We start from the raw sequence: 14194 nt of genomic DNA on the forward strand, positions 1-14194 counted from the left end.
CTACCGTAGGAATGGTAACTTGAAATTTACTTACTTTGGCAAGTTTTAAAATCTAAAATTGCATAAATGTATATTTTTGCATTTAATTTTTTCTAGGTACTATATCTGAAAGCAAACAAAAACACGCTGAAATATGTGGAAGGTTTTATAAAATTGCATATATATTTTTAAGTATACATGAGAAAATAGAAGTTCTTTTTATTAAAATAAAAAAAGCTTTGATACATTTGCACTGAAAATATTTTTAACAGAAAATAATTGCTACAAACATTCTACAGTAACAAACAAAATGTCCAAAAAGTTTTCAGTGCCTTCTTTTAAAGTTCAACATTTTGGCAAAAAAGTTTTTCTGTAAAAACTTCAAAAGTTGGCTACTATAATACTGATACAAAACACTTCATGTAGATTAAGTTCATGTGCATAAAACACAGTAACTTTTAATGTATTGTTTGTATAAAAACAACATATTTAAAGTGTAATTTTCATTAGATAACATGCAAATACTGCAATATTTAAAATGGCACTTATAAATAGAGGCTTTATAATTTTGTATCCAATAAGAAAATCAGATAGAATACATGGTATTTGCAATATACAGAACTGTAGAAATGAATATATTTGTCCATTTCTTAATGTAAATAAGATTCTGGCTTAGAAAATGATTGTCATTTTACAAACATGGGGCCCAATATCCTGCAAGCACTTAAGCAGGTGAGTAAAGCTACTCAAGTGTGTAAGTTTGCTGGGATAGGCCCATGGCTATTTAGCTTTCTTCATAATAAAATATAAGATAATATACTCACACATAAAATTACTCAGTTCGTTTTTTGGTAAATTATTTAAGTAGCAGCAATTTTTGTTTCTTCCAAAAATTGATGTTTAAAATAGGTGCATGCTTCTCATAATTCTCAATGATATACATCTGAATAATAAACAAAAAACACTTTTCAAAAATCTCAATACATTTGTTCACTGCTGAAAATAATAGAATTTATGTGTAACAACTCCCTTTTCACAGAATCACAATTTTAGAGATTTTTACAATATTTTTAAGGTAGGCGTGCATAAAGAAAATGATTCGTCTGTGAAAAAAATCTTTTGACTAGTGATTAATAGGAGAGTTTTCTTTTGGATTATTTCAAATATTTTAAAATTCATTTTTAATGAAAAAATGTACTACATTAAAACCTTTTTCTGGAATTTTGTTGAACCAAACTGATATATATTTTTCTTTCTGCTTAAAATATATTTTGCTCTATTAACAGATCAGCAGTTCTGAATGTCCTTCGCAATATAGAAAAAATACAGTAGGATATTTATTTTGCACATTTTCTAAGCAGTTATGTATTATAGATTGCTGCTTGCAAGGTCAATATAAGGCTCAAGAGCAGGGTCTGCAATACAGGTATAGCTTTAATAGAGGAAGAAGATATACTAAAGGAAACTTGCACTTGGGATGTGATAAGTGCTGATAACGGCACATGGGATGCTAAAGTTGGGCTGTCAGAATTTATCAGCGACTCTATCTTTTCTGCTTCTTTATTGCAGGCTTCAATCTAAAAAGAAATTCCAACAGTTAGGTATTAAAATCTCTTGTCTTTATCCAGAAGATTAGTATAAAAGTTTAGGGTGGTGAATAAAGGATGGCAAAGCCACAAGTGAATCATACAGCTCAGCTTTTGAGAGTTTTTTAAAATTGTATTTTATGTCTCTGTCAGGTACCTTAGTTACTTATGCATGCTACCATGGCAGCTTCATTGGGAGAAAATTATAAACCTCAAAAATGGTTCATCACAATTTTGTGATTTTTAAGGCCCAAAATCTCATTATAGACCAGAATTAGAAAGAAGGGCCTCACACCACTGGAAATCATGAGATTTCTCTCCTGGTTCACAATGTACTGCACTGAAGTCTATGCGAGTAGAGAACCCCCAGAGAACCTTAGGAGGGTTGGTGTCCCCAGGCCTGCGAACCTTAGGAGACTCAGTAACCCTCTCAAGGAAATTTTTCTTTTTCTCCTGACAAGTCTTTATAAACGTTCAGGTTACATTCTGAAGCCCTTTGCACAAGGACATGGACGAGACTTACTTTTCCTAATAAAAAAAAATGAACAAACCAACCTTCATTTTTCAGAAATTCTTTTCATGAACTCACCACAGATGATGCTTCACAGCATTCCAAGTTCAGAAGTTAATAGTCTATTTTCAAAAGTTATTTTGGGGTTTTGGAAAGGGGATATCTACAGGGCAAACTAACTTTTATTTTCTACAAAATAGCAAAAAAAACACAACAGATTTTTGATTTTAAAGGCGTTAACTTAGAAACCACTTGTCTGATTCAATTCAAATTTTATAGAAAAATTTGAAACAGTGTAGTTTCAGTCCTAGTCCTCAGCCTGCCACTTTTACAGCCAATTTGTTTATTTGTTGAGATTTTAAAGGTGGAGGATGGAAGAGAAGGTTACTCACCCTGTGCAGTAACTGAAGTTCTTTGAGATGGCTGTCCCGGTGGGTGTTCCACTTTAGATGTTCTTGCACCCTTGCACTTGTAATTGGAGATTTGTGGTAGCAGTGCCTGGTTGGGTCAGACATGCATAGTCCCAGTCTCGCGCTGCTTCAGGCCGTGTGACCAACCCCACCCCTCTGTTCCTTCTCTATTGCAGATTATGTACTATGAAATTTCAAAGTAGAGAGGAGGTGAGAGGGTAGTGGAGCACCCACAGGGACAACCATCTTGAATAACTTCAGTTACTGCACAAGGTGAATAATCTTCTCTTCTTCTTCGAGGAGCGTCCCTTTGGTGCTCCACTTTAGGGGACTTCAAAACAGTGCTCTTCAACTCCGAAGCCCCTTCCTTCCACTGAAGACATGGTAAACGATAATACGATAAGTCCAAATAGTGCATCACATGCTGAATATTGTTCTAATGCATAGTGTTGTGTAAATGTATGGGCTGAGGCCCAAGTTGCCACTTTATAGATGTCCATAATGGGGACACTGTTAAGAAATGCTATTGAAGCCAATAAAGCTCTGGTGGAATGTGTGTGGGTACCCATTGGGGGTTGAAGATACTGTTGATGATAGCACAAGTTGATGCACATGGAAATCTGTTTGGACAGTCTCGGTTTAGATATAGCGTCTCCTTTTGATCATTTTGGGATGGAGATGAATAATTCTGGTGACTTTCAAAAAGTCTTTGTTCTGTCTATATAAAAGGCTAGAACCCTTCGGACAGGATGTGAAGTGAGGACTCTTGTCTATTCCCATGGGAGGTTGGATAGAAGGATGGGAGGTGAATGGGTTGGTTGAGATGGAAAGAGGAGGCAATCTTAGGTAAGAACTTGGGATGAGGTCATAGGATAACCTTACTTTTTAAGAATATCATGTATGATGGATGTGCCATGAGGGCCCATAGCTCTCCATCTATCAGGTGGACATAATGGTGATGAGAAAGGCTACCTTCACTGAGAGGTGAAGAAGTGACCATATCATTAGCAGTTCAAATGGGGTTCTGGTGAGGCCCCACCACACTAGGTTAAGATCCCATGGTGGAAATAGGGTTCATATTTCAAGGTAAATGCTGTTGAGTCCTTTTAGAAAGCGCTTGGTGACTGGGTGAGTGAAAAATTGATAAATGTAGCGTGTTCTGGTGGAACGCTGTGATGGCTGAGAGGTGTAACCTGATTGAGCTCATGGAGAGGCCCGATTTCTTAAGTTCTAGTATGTAGTCTAGAATTAAAGGTAGCGGGGAGGAGACCTCTGTGATTTTTTTATTTTGGCACCATGTAGAGAATCATATCCATTTGTGTAAATATGTATGATGGGTAGTTGGTCTGCGACTATTTAGTAGAATGTCCTTTACTTCCTCTGAGCAGGTCATTTCAGGTCCTTGGAGCGATAGAGTAGCCACATTTTGAGGTGGAGTCTTTCTAGATTCAGATGAAGGACTTGGCCTGCATCTTGCGAGAGGAGACAGGGCTCAAGAGGAAGGGTGTGTGGTATGCATGCTGCCATTTTGAGAATGTAAGGGATCCACATTTGTCAAGGGCTAGCTGGGGGCTATCACAATGACTTTGGACTTGTCCAATGTGATCTTGTGTATTACCCGTCATAGGAGAGGGATGGGAGGGAAAGCATATAGGAAAGGAGCATCCCATTTGATAAGAAAGGTGTAGCCCATGGAGCAATGGCCCAAACCTGCTCTGGAGCAAAACTGAGAGCATTTGGCATTGTGTGCCATTGCAAAGAGGTCTATAGTTGGGAACCCCTAGTCTTGGTATATGTTGTGTAGCACCCATATGTCTAATTCCCACTTGTGGTCCTGAGAAAAGTTCCTGCTCAGTGCATCTGCAGTGGTGTTTTGGCATCCTGGTAGGTAGGAGGCTGAGATGTTGATGTTGTGACGGATACACCAGTTCCAGAGTAGCATGGCTTCCGTGCACAGGGAGTGTGAGCATTCCCCCCTTACTGGTTTATATAGAACATGCATGCAACACTGTGTGAGGATTTTTATGGTCTTGTTCTTGATCGTGGGCAGGAAATGGGAGCACACATTATGAATGGCTCGTGGTTCCAGTAGCTTTATACGTAGGAGGGATTCTGATGGGGACCAATGGCCCAGGATAGTATGAGTGTTCAGATGTGCTCCCCAACCTAGTAGTGAGGTGTCCGTCATGATCATCACTGTTGGAGGGTTCAGGACAATGGAGACCCTGGCCCAAACATTGTCTGGTCATATTCACCTTTGTAGCGAGTCTTTTACTTTGTTCGGTATTGTGAGGTGTTTGTTCATGTTGTGCTTGAATGGAGTGTAGGTTGTCTGGAGCCAGGCTTGCAGACACTGCATGTGTAATCTCACATGTTTGATGATAAATGTCGTTGCAGCCAGGTGGCCCAGCAGTTGTAGGCAAGTCCTGACCATTAGCTGAGGGCTGTTTAGCATTGGGGAGATTAGACTGGTTAGAGTAATTAACTCTAGAGAGATAGAGAGGTCATACCTTCTGGAGAACTGAGGTAGGCTCTGATGAATTCTAGTTTTTGCATTAGAGTTAGTGTTGATTTTTGTGCATTTGTAGGCCTAGATGTGTGAAGAGAGCTACCTTGCTTCTAGCGCTCCTTATCATGTTGATGCTTTCAGTAAGCAATCATCTAATTATGGGAATATCATAATTCCCTGTCTGCGGAGGTAAGCTGCGACCACTGCAAGAATCTTGGAGAATACTCGTGGGGCAGTGGATAGGCCGAAAGGCAGAACTTTGTAGTGAAAGTGATCTGCTCCTGTAACAAATCTGTAGAGCCTCTGATGTGATGGATGTATTGTTAAATGAAAGTGTGCGTCCTGGAAGTCGAGAGCCAAGAATCAGGCCCTCCTTTCTAGTGCTGGATTTATGGTTGCCAACGTGACCACCTTGAAGCATTGGGTCTTCACGAATTTGTTGAGTCTACGTAAATTGAGAATGGGTCTCCACCCTCCAGTTTTTTTTTGGGTGAGGAAATAATGTGAATAGAAACCCTTCCCTTTGTGTTTTGTTGGTACCATTTCTACTGCATCTAGGTGTATGAGGTGGATTACCTCCTGTCGCAGTAGATCTTCATGAGAGGGGTCCCTGAAGAGGAATGGGGAGGGAAGGTCGGTACAGGGGATGGAGATAAATGGGATGGAATACCCAGACTTGATTATGTCTAGTACGCATCTGCTGGATGTGATGGTCTGCTACATTAGGTAAAAAGGGGTGAGACAATCTCTGAATGGCTGGGAGATGACAGGTGTTTCCAGCACTTGAAGTTGTGGGGGTCTTGGACTGTTGACCAAAGTCTCAACGTTGCTGTCTTGATGGCAGTGGTTGAAACATAGAAGGCTGAGGTGGAGGCTGTCGTCTCCTCGTGGATCTCTGTTTCTGCCCTTGTTGCACATATTGTCTGTGTGATTGCGCGTAAGGTGTAGACCGGAATCTTTGTGAGGCATAATACTTGCCCTCCTTTTTCTTGTTCTTAGGCGTGTAGATGCCCAGGGACTTTAACATCACCCTTGAGTCTTTAAAGTGTGTGGAGAGATTCATCTGCTTTGGCTGCAAACAATTTAGGACCTTCGAATGGGAGATCCTTGACCACTGATTGCACCTCTCTGGGGAACACAGGGATATGCAAGCAAGATGCTCGCCTCATCACTATTGCTGTGGCTACAGACTACACTGTGGTGTCTGCAGAGTGCAATGCAGCCTGCAATGCTGTTCTGGCGAGAAGATGTCCTTCAGAGATTATGGTCCTGCACTGTTCTCTTTTCTCTTCTGGAATGAATTCAATAAATTCTGACAATTTTGAGTAGTTTGAGTGGTCATATTTGACAAGTAATGCCTTGTAATTGGCAATCCTGAGGTGTAACGTTGCCAAGGAGTAGGTCTTACAATCAAAGAAATCTTGTCTCTTCCAATCTCTGTCATATGGTGTGTTTTTGAGGGTATTATTCTCTGCCCACTTCATTTACTGCATCCACCACCAAAGACTTTGGTGTGGGGTGTGAGAAGAGGAACTCCGTTTCCTTCATTAACACATAATATTTGTTGTCAGACCTCTTGCATGTAGATGGGATTGTTGTTGGGGTCTGCCAAATCGATTTTGCGGGTTCCATAATTGCGTCATTCATTGGTAGAGTGATTCTGGAAGAGGTTGAAGTCTGTAGGATATCTAATAGTTTATGTTGTTATTCCTAGACTTTTTCCAGTGATATATCCAATGAGCCTGCCATTCTCTTAAAAAGGTCCTGAAATTGTTTCAGATCATCCCCCATGTAGGGAGGTGGGGGCATGATGGTGTCATCAGGGGAAGATGATGAAAAATTGGCTGCTGGTGTCACCTCGTGGTCCAAAATCTCCTCCTCCTCTTTGGCCACATCTTCTGGGGGCTCAGAGGGTCACTGGTACTGAAAGTGAGGGTGAATGACATGCACTCACCCTGAGTGGGCTGGAAGGTTTGTGGTGTTGTGGGGGGTATGCTGCCCATGGGATCCAATAAGGCCACTGAGGTTGAAAAAGCATTGGTGGCATCCCATGGGTGTCCATACCACTTTTGATCTTTGGACCCAGTATAATAGCCCCTGTTCTGTGGTGGATCTGATCTAGTAGGTACACAGATGGGAGAGGAATGGTGAAAGGAGCATATTTCTCCTTCATCCTCATCCCCCTCATCACTTGATAATGGAGAAGCAGATCTAAATGGAGCGGTGAGACGGATGACGTCGGTACCGAGGATAGGAGATTCCGACATCGAGGTGACCAATTAGGTCCTTCTAGCATAGGATTTGCTGCGGTGCCAGTAACATTGGTACCGTTTAAGATGGAGCGCTCAATACAGATTACTTTGATGAAGTTGTGGGTGTTGATGCACACACCGAGTGTGTTATGCCAGCAGCAGATGGCGCCATGAGGTCTGCAGTGGTGCCGAGCTGCTCAGTGCCAAATGTTTCGTCGGCTCTGATGGTGTTGAGGCAGGGGGTTTCGTTTTCCCTTTGCTGCCCTCATCTGAGCTAGCCTGCTTAGGTTCTTTTGCTCTTATGGTACCCGTGGTACTGGAGGGTCCCACTACTTTGGCAGTGGAGAATACCAATGGAGTGTGCCGGTTTGGGAACACCATTTCTTGGCAGATTTCCGAGCCGCAGAAGTTGGAGCCCAGTTTTTGGTCACCTTCTTGGCAGAGTGGTCTTTCGTGTGAGCCGATAAGAAAGAGCCTCTGTCAGCTGTCGGGGACCTCTGTTCAGCGGGGGTCTGTGATTCGGGCTCAAATGCTGGCCAGAGAGACTACTCTACCATGAGGAATTTGAATTGTAAGTCTCTCGCCTTCCTGGTTTGGGCTTTTAGATTGTGACAATGCAAGCACTTTTGAGGGATGTGTGTCTCGCCGAGGCAGCGAACACACTGCGAGTGCCCTTCTGACACCGGGACATAAAGTCTACAGATGAGGCAGCATTTAAAACCTGGGCAACTGGGCATGTCCCTCAGAAAACGTGTCCCCCCCCCGGGGAAAACAAATTACTCTATTCTAACCTACTAATGGCTAACAACAGAAACTTAATTTTCTAGTCTGAGAGATTTTTTTTTTTTAAAAGGAAGAAAAAAAATTAAACCGGGAAGGAAAGTTAGCTATAATCCAACAAGAATGAAGTCTAAATTGTGAAAAAAACCCTATTCTAATAAAAGCAGGCATAGAGATGCTGCTAAGTGCGCTGACTCAGGTGAAAGGTGGTAGAGAAGGAACTGAGGGGGGTTTGCCCCACGGTGCTAGATAACCACCCGAAGCGGCACGAGCTGGGAACCGTGCACGTGCAACCCAACCATGCACTGCTACCACAACTCCCCTGTTACAAGCACAGGGGCGCAAGAACACCTAAAGTGGAGCACCACAGGGACACTCCTCGAAGAAGAAATTGGATTTGTAACGGAAATTTAGCTGCAGCGTGAACTATTGAATGTAAAAAACACTCCATGGTCAGTCAAAGTAGATAAATTCAAGAGAACGCTAGCAATTATAGGTATTTTGATAGATGAGGCTGGACAACATAGCTTTGACATAAAGCCAACTTCAGTTACAGTGTAAACTGGTGTGACTTCAATGCAACTGATCAAATTCTGTCCACTTAGAACAGACTTAACTCTGGCCCATACAGGAAGCAAAACTGAATACACAATATGAGCTTGGGAAAATAAAAAGGAAATTGGAGGCAGACTTTACTAAACCAAACAATTTGAGGAAATGAAATTGCCTGAATAATATTTGTGTTGTAGAACGAGCAGAAAATGTGGATTCCAGTCTGCTTCTTCTTACCCACTCCCCCCTTTTTTATTTTAAAGATTAACCTTCATTTTAAAATACTGCAAGTTAATGCACAAGTTAAGAGCATCAATCGGTCAGCGTGAATCCTAAATCCTGAGGGAACTTCATTATAAAAATGTGCTGTCAACAGGGCAGGGAAAGACGCTTAACAAAAGGATAGTGGTTTTTTGGACTTGCAAAAACCTAACCAACAGAATGTCAGAAAGAAGCAAGAGTTCCAGGAAAAAGAAATGCAATACATATTTGAAGCTTGTTTTTATTGTAGTTCTGAGTTGCTCCAAGCAAAATAATACAGCGGCTTTTGTCTAGGTTTATTAATCCACACAGAGTTCTAGGGTTGCCAGCTGTGTGCATGTGTGTGTATGTCTTTGCTAGTGCAAAGTAGGTATGTCACACCATTGTTATGCTGGGGCAGCACACTGTGACTTGATGTCCTTTAACATATTCTGAAAAGTATTTGGGGACGTTGTAGCACACTGATAGCTAGTTTTGTAAGAGGATCATCCTATCAAAACTGTGTTGGTCCCAGAAATATAGGAGCAGATATTTAGCTAGTATGGTTCCACTGAAGTCAGTGGAGCTATGACAATTTCCAGCAGCTGAGGACCCACCCCATAGAGCTGGGTGGCAGCCTAATCCATATCTGTATTTAGCATCAAGACAGACAACGGTATAACCCATTCATACACACCCAGATGCATTTTTTAAGTAACAGACCAAGGGCTCGATACTAAAACCTTATACTCCAAAGCACATTTATTAAAATGCATGGCAGTCACTCTTCTAATCATATTTTTTCTTTGTGAAATTGTAAATGAAAACTCTTTTGTATTTTACTCAATTGATCTATCTGCTATGAGATATAATTCACAGAAAGCTAAAGTATTGAATTTTATATTATTTTATTGCCTTTTTAAAAATGATAAAATACCAAACACTCCAGCAAAATGGAGCAGTGTAAAGTTTGTAGTATTTTCGCTTCCATTTGCTGTAGTCTGCTGTGTGATCCAACATACTCCACTAGCATCCATAACTAGAGCTGGGTGAAGTTTTTCGAACTTTTTTTGCTGAAAAATTCACACTTGGGTTGACCAAAACACTGCATGAATTCATGTCAAATTTGCCAAATTGTTTCAGCCATAAAAGAAAAAAAGTTCCAACAGTCAAAATGAAAGAATTTAATTTTTTAATTCAAAATGACTTTGTTTTTAAAATGTTGCTTCAATTTTATTAAAAGAAAAGAAAAAAAACCTCAAAAACTAAATGAAACATTTTGCTTGACCTGAAACTAAACTTTATTTTTGATTCAGCACCAAATTCAAATACTGGTTATTTTCACAGCTATACCCACAACTTCTTCTTCATTCAGAACCTCTTACAAAAACAGTAACTGTTAAACACATCCCCTTTATCCTTATAATAGAAACTCTTAAGCACAAATCACCAGAGAAGTCTCAAAACAGTCATCATCCAGTACAAAACAATGAAACTCAATTCCATTTTATTCTTGCCATCTTTCATTGTAGCTTTTCAAGTGTAAGTTGAAAGTAAAAATAAATGGTACATAGCACAGATTGTACATATGACAACCTGTACTGAAATAAAATGGAACCGTATTGACAAAAGAAAATAATAATAAATTCTACCTGCAACGGTTTGGGGTTTTGATCAACGGGTATGATGAGAATCACAATTTCAGATTCTATGCTTAAGTATCCGAACACATCGCATTGTGGCACTGAAACATGTAGACGGATTTTTTGAAGTACTTCAAGTACAGTTATTGGCTTTTTATTGGTTACCTGGAAAAAGATTGAATAGTTTATTATGCATGCAAAATTAAATAAAATTACATTTGTCCTCTTCAGAGATGTAAATAATAAGGTTAGGTCATACTAAAAAAGTTGTTTGAACATACTCCATTTTAAACCAAATTATCAAACCCAGTCTATATAAGCAACGACTAAGCCTTAAGTGAAGGGAAAGAGAACACTTACTTATCTTCCAGTAACTGTAGTTCAAGATGTAGTATCCATATATATTTCGCTCTTGGGGCACATGTACTCAATGTGCTTGCGACCAGAATCTTCTGGCTACACCGTCTATTGAGCCTGTGCATGCACCTCACTTAGTGTCCTTGTGCTCCTGTACTAAGGGCATAAAGGGTGGTGCAGGCCACCCACCACTCTTTCTTCAACACTGTTGTAGTGGGGAAGAAGGGCAGGTCATGGGACACATTTGGACAACACATCTCAAAGAACTTCAGTTACTGTAGAGACAAAGAAAGATGCTTACAGAGTCCATCAGACAGCTGAAGCAGGTCTACGTGCCACTGCTGTCTCAGCCAAGATGAAGCAATCAGTATTATCCTTCCCCTGTCCTGACATATATTCCTCACCACCTTCTAAATTAATGGAAAGGGAAGGAAGAATACAGAAGGCTCTCTCCCTAATGCAACAGGAAAGCATCCAAATACGGACTAACTGTCCCTTCCCACTCTTGAACAGAAGAGATGATACTTTTTGCTGGTTGCAGTCAGGTCTACATCAAGTCAGCCCCAGCTGGAGAAAATCCGTTGTGCCACTTGGTACTTCAGGGATCACTCATGCACATGAGAACTGTCTCTGATAAGCCAATCTGCCAACATACTGCTCTTCCCTGTTAGATGCCTGAATAGATATTGTGAAGAATGCACCAGTCCTATAGATTGACTGCCTCAGCACACACCAGGGAAGAATGGGCACTTCTTTGTTTGTTGAAGTAATATATAATGGTTGTATTGTCTGTTGATACCTGAACAACTTATCCCTTTATGTGAGGAAGAAAGTATCTGACAGCCTCATGAATGGCTCTTAATTCGAAAACATTTATATGCAAATTCTTTTCTTGAGATGCCTGGTGGCCCTGAACTGTGAGCAAACCCTGCTGAGCTCCCCATCCATTGTCTGATGGGTCGGAGGTTATTGTGACAGATGGCAAAGGGGGTTTGAACGAAACACCTCTGAGAACATTTTAACTATCTACCACATCAACAAATTTAGACTGTCCTGAGGCGTGGTGACTGACATCTGAATACTGTCAGATTCAGTTTGTAAACCTGAGCCATACAGTGCTGCGCTGACCTCATTCTGAGGCATGCAAATAGAATAACGTAAGTAGTCACTGCATAAAAACCATCAGACCCAAAAAGAAAATCAGTTTCTGGAGCTGACAGTGTCAAATATCTAAAGTGCATTGCTCGCTCTTCAGAAACCCTTTTTTCTGTGAGGAAAGCTCTTCCTGCTACTGAGTCCAATATAGAACCTATTAAATGAATTCCTTGAGTCAGGCAAAGATTTTACTTTTTGACATTCAGAAGCAGTCCCAAATCCGTAAGGAGGGAGATTGTAAATGTAAACTACATCTTTGCGTGAAGACTTTAAGCAGCCAAATTGTCTAAAACTGGGTAAACAAAGATAGCCTGTTTTCTGAGGTGCACCCCTACTGTAGAAAAGCAGTGTTTTTGTAAAGACTCTTGGCATTATTAGAAAGGCCAAATGGCAGGACCTTGTACTTGAACGGTCTTTGTGCCACCACAAAAGAAAGGTACTTCTGATGAGCTGGCTGGATAGAAATATTTAAATATGTATCGAGAGTTGTGAACTTATCCATAACTGAAATCAAGGGCTAATATGGAGGCTAGAGTTTGAATTCAAAACTGAAATTTCTTGATGAACCTATTCAATTTCTTTAAATCTAAAATTGGAGAGAACCCACCCCCCATCTTTCTTCTGAACCGGGAAGTATCTTGAATAAAACCCTGACCCCACCCCACAGATATTCAGGTTTCCCTTCCATGGCACCTTTTAGGAGAAATTTCTGAACTTCTGATAGGATAACCTTGTGAGAAGGTTCTATGAAAAGGGAAGGGTACGGGAAATGGAAAGGGGGTAACTATTATTTCTAGAACTCTCTTGCCCGATGTCACAAGCCTCCAATTGTCAATGAAATGGGCCAGTCTGTCTCCAAAGGAAGGGACATATCCTTGCCAACTGGTCCCCAGGTCTTGATCCTAATGTCAAATCTGAGGCCATGTATTATACAAAGATGGAGAGGAAGTAGCAGATTGCTTTGTCTTAGTTCTGGATCTGAACAGTTTCTTTTAAAGTAGAGACTGCGATGAAGATGTAGTTTGATGATGTTTCAGGTGCAGCCAAAGAGTCAAATATCAAAAGAAGCCCGAGAGCACGCTTTGCCACATTTGACATCTTTGACCCATATTAGACAAACTGCTTTGATCATCTCATAGTGCTTGTAGAAAACAAAGCCATCTTCTCCCAAAATGGAATTGCTAACAGGCCATCCGTGCCTGGTAATTAGCCACCCTAATTCCTAGAGAAGAAGAAGAAGGGAAGAATCACCCTTCTCCCCATCTTTATCTGCAGGAGTTGCACGGGCTTGACAAGACCTGAACCTATTACTGGCTGCAACAACTGCCAGAGAATTTGCCATGGGGGGAGTATGACAGTACATACTCTTAGGATCTGGCAATGCTAAAAGTGGCTGTCTTCTCCTTGGCCTTTTTCTGCAGCATCAACACAGCCAGAACGGTCTGCATGATCATAGGCTCCTTAGCTGCCAACTGGACAGATGGAGCCTTTGTCACCCTAAGAACTTTAACAGGAGGATCCAACGAAACAGGAACAGGAGCCAGAACCAACAACAACCCTGATCTGCAGGATTCTTTAGTCACTTTAGCCTTACTAGATGAGGCAGCTGGAGCCAAAAAAGGACTTTTAGTCTTCAGATCCAATGATCTCCTGGAACCTGATGGCTTAGCAGCAACAGCTTCTTTAAGCAGGGGTACCTGCAGTCTGTTCTGCCTCTCCTTATGCACGCTGGTTGTGAAAGTCTGACAAATAGAACACCCAGAAGAGGAGTGGCACTCCAAGGCACTTAAGGCATCTAAACGACAGCTGGGCATGAAGTGCATCTCTTAAAATCTATCTTCTTCTTTGGTTCTGCCATTCCATGTAACTGAACCCTAAAAGTAAACTAAAATAACTATAACTACAAACTACCTTAAACTCAACCAATGCTAAAACTTACACAACAGCTATCTAAAGGTACTAAATATAAGAGAAACACCCAGATCCGACAGACTGAAACAGTTCATTTCTGTTTGGCACAAGCAGTTGAAAAGAACCAAGGCAGCAGACAGCACGGAATCCCTTATACAGACTCGCTCTCAGACATTCAGTGATGCTGAGTGAAAGGGTAAGAAGGGGGTGCACGTGCGCTTTAACATGCACTGCTTGGAGAAGGTTCTATTGTTAGCCGAGATCAGTCAGTGCATTACCTGTAAGTGGTGTGAAAGTTCCTCCTCTGCC

General features: G+C 41.1%; 1 protein-coding gene across 9 annotated transcripts in view; it reads right to left on the reverse strand.

The window, feature by feature from the left end:
* Positions 1–271: 271 nt before the first annotated feature.
* Positions 272–14194, reverse strand: part of RECK (reversion inducing cysteine rich protein with kazal motifs) — a 141152-nt gene continuing 127229 nt past the window's right edge. For 4 of the 9 annotated variants that reach the window (XM_073332539.2, XM_073332535.2, XM_073332543.2 and 1 more), the window contains 2 exons: positions 10472–10627; positions 273–1556 (listed from right to left, as the gene is read on the reverse strand). In XM_073332539.2, the coding sequence (XP_073188640.1) occupies positions 1341–1556; positions 10472–10627 (372 nt within the window). In that variant the 3' untranslated portion in view covers positions 273–1340. Of the gene's footprint in view, positions 1557–10471; positions 10628–14194 lie in introns of all 9 variants that reach the window. The other 5 variants (XM_073332540.2, XM_073332536.2, XM_073332537.2 and 2 more) reach the window with 2 other exon arrangements.

The sequence above is a fragment of the Lepidochelys kempii genome, chromosome 2, assembly GCF_965140285.1.
Source record: "Lepidochelys kempii isolate rLepKem1 chromosome 2, rLepKem1.hap1, whole genome shotgun sequence".
NCBI lineage: Eukaryota > Metazoa > Chordata > Testudines > Cheloniidae > Lepidochelys > Lepidochelys kempii.